This window comes from Ostrinia furnacalis, unplaced genomic scaffold, assembly GCF_004193835.3.
Source record: "Ostrinia furnacalis isolate ACB-3 unplaced genomic scaffold, ASM419383v2 OfSCF5921, whole genome shotgun sequence".
Classification (NCBI taxonomy): Eukaryota; Metazoa; Arthropoda; class Insecta; order Lepidoptera; family Crambidae; genus Ostrinia; species Ostrinia furnacalis.
This window is the reverse complement of record NW_021136160.1, coordinates 335,887-346,170: the sequence shown is the minus strand read 5'-3', so window position 1 is coordinate 346,170 and position 10,284 is coordinate 335,887. Positions and strand designations below refer to the sequence as shown.

At 36.8% G+C, this 10,284-nt stretch overlaps 1 protein-coding gene across 1 annotated transcript; it reads right to left on the bottom strand.

Moving 5' to 3' along the window:
- Positions 1–2,046: 2,046 nt before the first annotated feature.
- Positions 2,047–8,995, bottom strand: Nop17l (PIH1 domain-containing protein Nop17-like). Its single transcript, XM_028316828.1, has 3 exons — positions 6,666–8,995; positions 6,269–6,386; positions 2,047–3,498 (listed from the first exon to the last, which is right to left on the bottom strand). Exons 1-3 carry the CDS (start codon positions 8,675–8,677, stop codon positions 3,088–3,090), a joined length of 2,541 nt encoding a protein of 846 aa, XP_028172629.1. The 5' UTR covers positions 8,678–8,995; the 3' UTR covers positions 2,047–3,087.
- Positions 8,996–10,284: the final 1,289 nt, after the last annotated feature.

The window sequence follows — 10,284 nt, the reverse complement described above, 5'->3', positions numbered from 1 at the left end:
AATTTGTTTCGAAACTAACTTTTGTATTACCAAAAAATGATAGACAGGCAATTTTCTAAATAAACACGGAGCAATTAAGTACGTAGGAAAGTAACTAAGTACTTACCTACACTACGAGTAGGTATGTCCCACAATCGAACCTAGAACCTTCGGATCGAGGGAACTCATCTTTCAAACCACTAATCACGAATTAGGTGAATATGTAGGTAGGTAAGTAAGTAGGTACCTAAATTATATCATGATTTTAGAATCTTCAGTTAGCATCTCGAGAGATGAGCATAAAGCAATAAAGAGCCAAGTAAAGGACAATGGGCAAAATGGTACCCGGCTCCAATATGTAGATATTATGCTTTTAGTGTCGTTTGAAAGGTCTTACCAAGACGAACAACTTTTACTATGGCCACCAGCCTCAGATCTGGTTGCGTTCGAAGATAAACATACTTTTTTGCAGAATGGTACCCGGCTCCTATACTTAGTTATGTTTGTAGTGTCATTTGAAAGGTCTTACTTACCAAGACGAACAACATAACTATGGCCACCAGCCTCAGATCTGGTTGCGTTCGGAGATATACATAATAGTGATTAATAAGTCGGCCGTTTGGTGTAGTGGTTCAGAATGGACTACTATGCCGAGAGGTCCCGGGTTCGATTCCCGGCCGGGCAGAAATTAAAATGATGAATTTTAATTTCTGTGACGGGTCTGGGTGTTACTATGTATAATATGTATGTATTTAAAAAAAAAAAAGTATACAAGTAGTATATCCGTTAAGCTAGCACCCATAACACAAGCATTAAGTTGCTTACTTTGGGGCTAGCTGGCGCTGTGTGAAATTGTCCAAAGATTTATTTATTTTATTTATTACTTACCTACACAAGTGTAATTAGTATCTTTATAGAAAATGTGACTAAGTATGGCATTATATGAAGATGCCTGGCTCTTGCGCGGAAGGATCCAGTCGCGTCATGCAACAAAAATAACAAAAACAATAATATCATTCAACATTATTGCACATGCTTAACCGGGCGACGTACGATGGGCACTTGTGCACATACCTATTGTGTCCATCGTATGGTAGGCTTAGGTTATGCGAAGCATGAGGGGTTTACTGCTCCAGCATCCTTCCTTGACTCTATAATGATTGATAGGGATATGTGAAATAAATATTATTATTTGAAAAACCACTAGTTTTATTACTTCTTAAGGGTTTTATTATGGGCCATGATTATGGGCAGGCACTTTGCGATTTGGTATGGAAAATTTCATGAAAAGGATATGGTCCTGTAAGCGTGGTCGTAGTGGTAATTTGCCTGATGTTATTTTCCACTAATAACGGCACACGGGGGACGTAACTTAACTATACAATTAAATAATTAATTCGTCTTTCAGCAACGTACACCCTAATTACGTGCTATAATAGCTGGCAAAATATGTTCTCTAAAATCAGTAAGAAAAGAAAGTCGACCACTTATTATTCGGATCTTCATTTTGCCGAATGAATAAGTTTAGGTATAAAAAAATAAGTCGGTAAGGGGTCATCCATAAAGTACGTCACACGTAAAGAGGGGGGGAGGGGGTTGACAAAGTGTGACATGGTGTGACAAGGGGTGGGAGGGGTCCTAAGTTTCGTGACATCACATTTCAATTGTTTCAAATATTTGATATAGTGTTGATTTCATAAAAAAAGTACTTAATTTAAATGGAAATAAAACTAATTTCGGAACTGCTGTTAATTTAATAATTTTTCGATGTGAATTTGCAAAACATGTGTGACGTCACACTAGGGAGGAGGGGGTCTCAGAAATGTGACCACCTGTGATAAGGACGGAGGGGGGGTCAAAAAATCATGAAATTCGTGTGACGTACTTTATGGATGGCCCCTAATCGAGTATTGAAAAAAAGTATTTTCGCAATTAAAAATAAGTTAAGTTTGAATGTTTGGCAGGTATTTTTTCTCAATACTGCCCCCGTTCCGCTGTACGAGAGTTAACACGTTAGTCAATGTAGTTACTAATTAACAGCAGCCAGTATAATAAAACATCAATGTACTTCATGAATTCTTATATTAAAACTAACGTCACAAATCACAATCTTTAATAATAAACAAAGTTTCAAACTTTACTCGAACATAAATTCTAGCATTCTTTCTCTAAATTACATAAAAATCACTGAAACAATTGTATTGTTTATGACAACAGCTTCTGTTTCCCATAAACATTTCACTGGGATTTTGCATTCATAATTTCATTTGTAAAAGGCACTAAAAGTGTTGCATGGCAAATGTTGCATTGATAAATTATTAATCATCATATAAAGTGTACATACTGTTACATAATTGTAAATTTGATGGCTTTCTACGAAACTTCATTAATTTAGACACAATATTATTGCGTAAATTCTATTGATAATACATATTGCATCCAATTTATAATTTAAAGACACCAGTATTTAAGTTTGACTAGCAGATTCAAAAAAATGTAAACACCGCTCACACCCATGAGTCCATAATTTAGTGTAAAAATTTACATTCAGTGTGTACAAAAGATTTAACAAATAGTGTTACAATAAAATAATATATTCTACTTTCAAAGTGTGTATATGTTTAGTGCAAAATACCTAATAGTGTGTGATTCTACAATACTATTTAAAATTAGGCTAGTTAGTTTCAATCAAATTTTACCTACCTCTTACCAGTAATTACATAAATCTAGTTTGTACCATTCAAATGCATTTCAATTAAGAATATTGTCTAAAATGAGCATATTTATTTAGCAGATTTTTTTTGCACAAAATGTGCATTTTCAGAATTTATAATACCATGCACACACAGACACTACAAATATTCATGACAATTAATTGACGTTAAATTGAACACACTATAAATATGTTTCAAAAACATGACAAAGAAAAACTATTGCCACAAACATTGCAAATAAAGAAAAATAATACATGATAATAATATATTTTCACAATACAAACAACATAATTCTAAGAAATACATAAAGTCCACTGGATTCTAACTATATTAATGCAGTTTGAAGTACTGTAAATATATTTTGAAAAGTATAATTTAAAGTAAACAGCAAACCTCACATGTCCAAATCAAATATGAGATCATTCTTGAACAAAACTTCTAAGTATTTGCCCTTGTTTAACTTATCAGGGTTGTAGAGATCGGTGTTATGTTTGATGTTATCACAGGTGAATTTTTCACGATTTTTTTTACTATCTTCTTTAGTATTTTTTTCACTGGGATTATCATTGTCCGATTTCCATATGGTTGGCTCAGACCCTTCACCCTGATGTTTGTTATCAATAATATTCAACATAGAACTTATTGGTGCATTTCCATTATTGATGTCTTTATCAGTGACATTGGCAATGTCATAAGGTTCAGAGTACACTGGTGTACTTTTGCATTCAGTTTCCGCATCAGAAGTATCGGCGAGGCCGCTGTCACGCCTCTGCTTTAGAACAGATTTCAATCTGGGCTTGGAAACCTGAAAAAAATAAATTCTCATTATAATCCTAATAAGAAACATCTCGACAATTGGACCGCGAAAACGCATTTATAATGAAGATTGATTACAATTCGTCGTTTCTGTTTTTCGGCACTTGTAAGAATTGTATATTTAAAAAAATATCTCAAACTTTTTATTCTACAAGCTTTACATGCTTCTAGTAAAAAAAACTACAACATGGTGTATTTGGCTTATGCTGTGCAAACATATTGCTACATTACACATCTCAATACACTTGATTAAATATTACATTTGCTGCTATTTATTACGACCGTCAATATTAGAGATTGCAATCCGGATTATTCGAAATTCGAAAATATCTGAAAAATCCGGATTTTGAGGCTATAAAAAAATCCGGATTTTGACTTTGAAATCCGGTTTTTTCGAATATTTTTACCCCAAAAATTGTATCATAAAATCATAAACCAAAATATCTATTGAATGCAACATGGATGCAAAACAAGCGAAGTTTTGATTGAACGCACCCGCACTTCGTCGCACAACACTCACACCTGCACTGTGCCTGCACAATGACGCGTCATGCCGCATGCGTAAGTAAATTCGCTAGTCGGCCACAGTGCCGTAACTAGGGCGGTGCCAGCGGTGCCCAGGCACAGGGCGCAGACCCTGGAGGGGCGCAGAAATGACCAGACCAGTATCTAGTTTTGTTTCATGCACGCTCCGCACCCCCCCCCCCCGCACCCCGTAGAAGGTTACTTTTTATTCAAAAAGGTTACATTTTTTTATATTTCTCGCACCGGGCGCATAAAAGGCTAGTTACGGCACTGGTCGGCCAGTAAGTTTTATACGAGACGCTGATTCTGAAACACCATATCGCCGAGTTTTAAAGAGCAGCTAAATCGGCAAATATCCCTTGCAAGTGTAAGTCATCATCATCATCATCTCAGCCATAGGACGTCCACTGCTGAACATAGGCCCCCCCAATGCTTTCCATGTTGCCTGGTTGGTCCACCTTGTGGGTGGACGTCACACGCTGCGTTTTCCGGTACGCGGCCGGAGTTTTGGAGTGGCCAAATTCAAATTCAAATTATTTATTGCATGTCACTCCAGAACCTTGCTGCCCCATCGGCCGTCAGTTCTGCGTACTATGTGCCTTGCCCATTGCCACTTCAGCTTGTATCCGTCGGGCTAGTATGTCAGCGACTTTAATTCGTTTACGGGCACCGAGCATAGCCCTCTCCATAGCACGCTGTGCAATTTGAGCTTCTGTATAAGGCCTACAGTGAGAGGCCACGTTTCCGAACCATAAGTCATCACCGGTAACACACATTGGTTGTAGACCTTAGTCTTCAGGCACTGAGGTATTTTGGACGAAAAGATGTTGCGTCGTTTCCCAAACGCTGCCCAGCCGAGTTGGATTCGACGATTGACCTCTTTCTCGAAATTGGACCTACCCAGCTGAATCGTTTGTCCGAGGTAGACATACTTGTCAACAATCTCGAGAATTGAGCTCCCAACCGAAACTGGGTAGGGCGCAACATGGACATTGGACATAAGCTTTGTTTTCTCCATATTCATCCGCAGGCCAAGTGTAAGTAGAGATATATTGAAGATATATCTTCAACCTCGCCCATCAAGTTCACCCAGCGGATCCGATTTGCTTACATTAATTCATCTCGAAATGTCATTGTATGAGAATGGGGGTAATTGTGGAGAAATCCTTAAAAGAGTTCTAAACAGGTTGTTGACTATACCGCCGACAATTTAGCTGGGTTGATGATGGAGTCAAGAGGTGACCATAGGAACTCTTAAACGAAACGGCGGAATCGCATCGAACTTGGGTACGTTGGATTTGTCTTTTCGAGCACTTTAGTGCCAGATGATGCCCAGGGTCCTGATGATGGATTCGGGAGGTGGCCATAGGAACTCCTAAACGAAACGGTGGAAACTCATCGAATTTGGGTTTGTTGGATTTGTCTTTTCAAGCACTTAAGTGCTAGATGATGTTCAGGGTCCTGATGATGAAGTCAGGAGTTGGCCATAGGAACTCCTAACCGAAACGGCAGAAACTTATAGAGTTTGAGTTCGTTGGATTCGTCTTTCCGAGCACTTTGGTCGTAAATAATGACCAGTGCCCTGAGATTGAAATACAACTTAAAAGTGTAAAATAAAATTATAATAAAAAAAATGAGCTCCCTGGCCTACCTGGAAATCTTTATAGACTTCGGACAGGTCTGCCGTAGTAAGGAAAAGGTGGGGATTCTTGGATGGATCAAACTTGGAGTGCAAGTGTGGTTTTGTTCCCCAGTCGACGAAGCACATGATGTCGTGCCCTGCGTGCCCAAACAACTGCAAGCAGGAAGATTTAATGAAGGCTACTGATAACGCCACTCTTGTGGTGGAGTTTTGGGCTGACGCTGTGTAGGTTTGTTGTCGACACGACAAGAAGAATAAAAAAAATATTTTATAGGTACAAGCAAGTTTTTATTCTGAAATGCAGTTGTACTAAAACGAAAAAAATAATGCAAGGTTCAAATAATTTCGAAAGCTTGTAGCGCAAACCGAAAAAAAGAGGAATAAATTTCATGCGCGATAATAAAATAAAACGCTTTTCTTCAAATACTTACATCTTTTTGAAAAAAACTACGTTTTATTTAAATTAAATTGATGGTTTAAAAAATTTACCCACTTCGAAAAATCCGGATAATCCGGATTTGTACGTAACACAAATCTTGAAAACCGGATTTAAGAAAAATCCGGATTTTGCAATCTCTAGTCAATATCATACCTTTGAAGTTGTAATGTCATCCTCAGCTTCGCTTTCACTGCGGCGTCGGTCTTGACTACGTTTTTTACTTTTCTTTCGCTGGTTTTTCTTTTTCTGACCTTCTATTGATGAGTTGTATCTGAAAATTATAAACATGCATTGTTAAAAACAATTCCATAAAACTTCAATTTCAGTATGTGCATCTTAAGATGAGGTTTTAGTAGATTTATGTAGGTCAATTCTTAATAATATTTTAAATATTTTTTATTACATACAATAACAAAATAAGGCTATTAATAATATCTGTTCAATGGCACAATTTTGATAAGCTGAAAGATTACACTGTTTACGTAAATATTTTATCATCTGTATCCCTTCACAGCAAAAGTATCCAAACAAGATAAAATTCAAAACATACCTATAAAATTGCCTTGCTATAACATCGTTAAATCTAACAGACTTTTTCAGACTGCCTTCTTCAGGTATGTAATCAGAACTTATGTAGTCCATGGAAGAAGCTATGTCACCTACACTGGACTCTGAGAAACTCCTGTTCATTGACATTGGTTTGCGTAAAATACTCTTGGCTCCATATTCGCAGCTGCTAGAATCTGTCCAGACTATCCCCTTATCAACAGAAGTAGGAGATTCAACATCACCTTCATCAAGTTCCTCATCTTGATTTGATGAAACCACTATGTTGGTCTCAGAACCCAAATTTGTTACTTCTATTACTGGTGAATCAATGTTAGAATCTTGGGAGGAGACTTGCACATCAGCCTTGAATGTCTTAGTTATTTGAGACATATCAAAATGTTCACTGGTCATTGAATCTTCACTCAAACCAATTTGGAACTTTTGGGGAGCATCACCCACAATTTCTAACTGCAAAATAACATTATTATCCCAAGCCTCCCCAGTCACATTATCAAAGTTTACACAATCATCAAACTTAATAATAGCAGCATAATGTACCGGAACAAAACCAGACCCAACGGATGTGAATTTGATTAAGACTTTGCTGTCTATGTGTTCCACTTTTACAGAATCTGGTTCAGTATTTTTAACATGAAAAGTAAATGCAACAACATCATCTAATACATTATGGGTGTATGATGGTAGTGTATACCCAAGGCAGTCTTTCAAGAATGACTCTAACTTCACAGGATTAGGGGTTTCAACAGAAATCTTAGAAGTTTCATTGACAGTAGAAGATAGCTCTTCTATTCTATTAGTCTTGGAATCTTCATCACTCTGTGAGCCAGAGTTCTCTTCACTCTCCACACCACTGTCTACTTTTAATGAGTTGGAGTTGTCATCATTCAGGTTTTGTTTTAGCACTGGAAGGGTCACAATCAATTTCCTCTTGGTTTTATCAAACTTAGCACTACCACATTCATCATTAACAGCATAAGGGAGAGTTATATCTAGTTTATATTTTGCTGGGTTCTCAGATTTTAAGCACAATGATTTTTCTTCAACATCAAGCGCACATTCCTTGGTTGAAGATAGAAGTGGCAGGTTTACTTCAACAACTAAATGACTCGGAATGGCTGTATATTGTTTACAATCTTTGTGATAGGTGTAATCTTGAAAATCAACATTCTTCTGTTGTTTGATAATATACTTTGGAATGGTGTAACCATTATCAGAAGCATGCTTAAACTCAGCTTTTTGAGTCTTAGTTTTTCTTTTCTCTTTTTGGGGTTCAGTAGGTACATTTGTAGCAGTTTCAGTCTCAGAATAGTTGCGCTGAGGGTACAATTTCTCAAGTACTTCAGGTGATAATTGTTCAGATTCATCTTCTACCGGTGGCTTGAAATTCGGATCTTCTTTTCTAATCACAGCAGGAACATTCATTCCTTTATAATAGGACTTTGGAAAACGGAAGTTATTACTATCAAAATGGATGTTGTAGGTTTTTTGTAATCCCTCATAGGCTGTTTTATTTACCAACTCCCGGAATTGTTTGTTGACCTCAGCCATGCGCAGGGTATCGGGATGAAATACGACATCGTAAATAATACAGCGCTGTCTTTTATGATCATAATCTTCTCGGGGAGGAATAATTGAGTACGGTAGCTGCCAATTCATACCTTTCTGCCCGTTAACCTCCTGAACCTTGCAAGACGGTTTGCCGATGTTTTCGTTGCTACAAATGTTTATAAATGCTTTCCTGTCGCCTGCGACACTTGTTTTGATAACATATCCTCCTTTGGGATTAATGAAAGTAACATCATAGCCACGCTCTTTTTCTAGTTGGGTCATTTCTTGCTGATAGATCGCTTGATTCGCCGGGTCACGTACCTCTTCACAGTAATCGGCCAGCAAATCTCGAAATTTCTTGTTTTTCATTGCCTCTTGTATCACTTCAAGATCGGAACGAGTAAGTTGCGATTCTTCATCACGAGGTTTTAATCCCGTTGCCATTTTGCCTAGTGTTTGTTAGCCAATTTATAAATAAACACAGTTGTAATTACGCATCCAAATGATTTTCAGCCGTGCTGACGAAATGTCTGCTGATAAAACTGACAGTAAACCATATGTCTGATTGGTCGATGGATGAGAGAGAATATCTATGGATGGATATGCAATGGAAAAATCTCGAAATTTATAATACCGGTTCAATCATAATACCGGTAACACGTTTTATAATAATCGACTTAAATCAGTTGAGGATTATACTTTTAACAAGTGGTATAATAACTAACTAGTTTTAGTCAGATAACCATTGTACCCTTGAAAAAAGATCCATACACAAATGTAATTAAGCATCGCGAGCGCAACAAAATTACGAGCTCTGAGTAATTGATACGACCAATAATCCATAATACCGGTATCCCAAATGAATTTTTAACCGCTGTGTGTGAAATGTGAATAGTCTTTTCAATGCATTATCTTTGGTTTCAACAACTACGAAGCTACGAACTCAAGGCACGTGGTCGTGGTAAAACAAATACTGTCACTGTCAAACTGAATCTTATTCAGAGCATAGAGAAAAGTAATACATAATTCAGAGGTTTACAACAATTTAATGAAATAAATGTTATTGTTTGTATTTAAGATTATTTTGGATAACTGGAGGAGAATGACGAATGGCATTAAGCTCGCCTTATGTGCTGTGATTAATCTGTGAATGCTGTGACACAATTTCAAACAAGGTTTATGTGTCAGCAACAGTCCAATTAAATCTTGCAGTCTCATTTTATAACAATTTTAAATGATGTCCTTAATTTCCGTATTTACTACTCACTATAAATAAAGACAGCATACAGAGAGCATAATGATGATCATTACTGTTGTAGAAAATTCAATAAAACTAGTTAATTAATTTCGATCGTTAAGACATAAGAAAGATATATCTTTTTGAATTATCCAAATCGGACCATTACTTACGAAGATATTAAGTAATAAACATAGTCATACCCAGCTTCTGGCCGAGGGGGAGTCATACCCAGCTTATGCTGTCCTTTCCTGCAGCAGCTGGCCCGCCCATGGGAACGGCGAAAAGATAGGTAGGTACGTAGGTTTAATTCAGAAAAACTAAATAACGGATAGGTATTGCGTGTACATCGAAATGATCTTCATAGCAATGTCTTGTAGCCTAGGCAGTGTGTATCTGCCTCAGCTATACCTTATTGTTAGAAGTAAATAAATTAATACTTATACATTTTTATATTTTACTTAGAAGAAGATAATAATATTATTATTATGACTATAACAACACTCATGAACGCTTTATTTGAATAAATCGCCAAATATCGTCGCTTGCCTCTCTAACTGACGTAAGTACGTAACTGACATTTTGCAAAATTTTCAGGCGATTAGACAGATCGATTCGTCTTGCGAAATTGATTAAGATGGTGTAGATAACTAAGTTTCGAAAAAAATTACAGGGGTCTCCGCGTTCCATTGAATCATATGAGCGTATGGATTTTTTGCGATATTTTTCACAATTTCTATTTTTAAAAATTACCTATCGATAGTTTACTTTATTCTGATGAATAAATGTCATTACAAGTTTTTCTCTAAAACTG

Excerpts from the sequence above, each read along its gene's own strand:
- Nop17l (XM_028316828.1), bottom strand. The coding sequence starts at position 8,677 with ATGGCAACGGGATTAAAACCTCGTGATGAAGAATCGCAACTTACTCGT. Across the intron at positions 6,387-6,665 it reads ATAGCAAGGCAATTTTATAG|ATACAACTCATCAATAGAAG; the intron begins GTATGTTTTGAA and ends TATAATTTTCAG. Across the intron at positions 3,499-6,268 it reads ATGACATTACAACTTCAAAG|GTTTCCAAGCCCAGATTGAA; the intron begins GTATGATATTGA and ends TATTTTTTTCAG.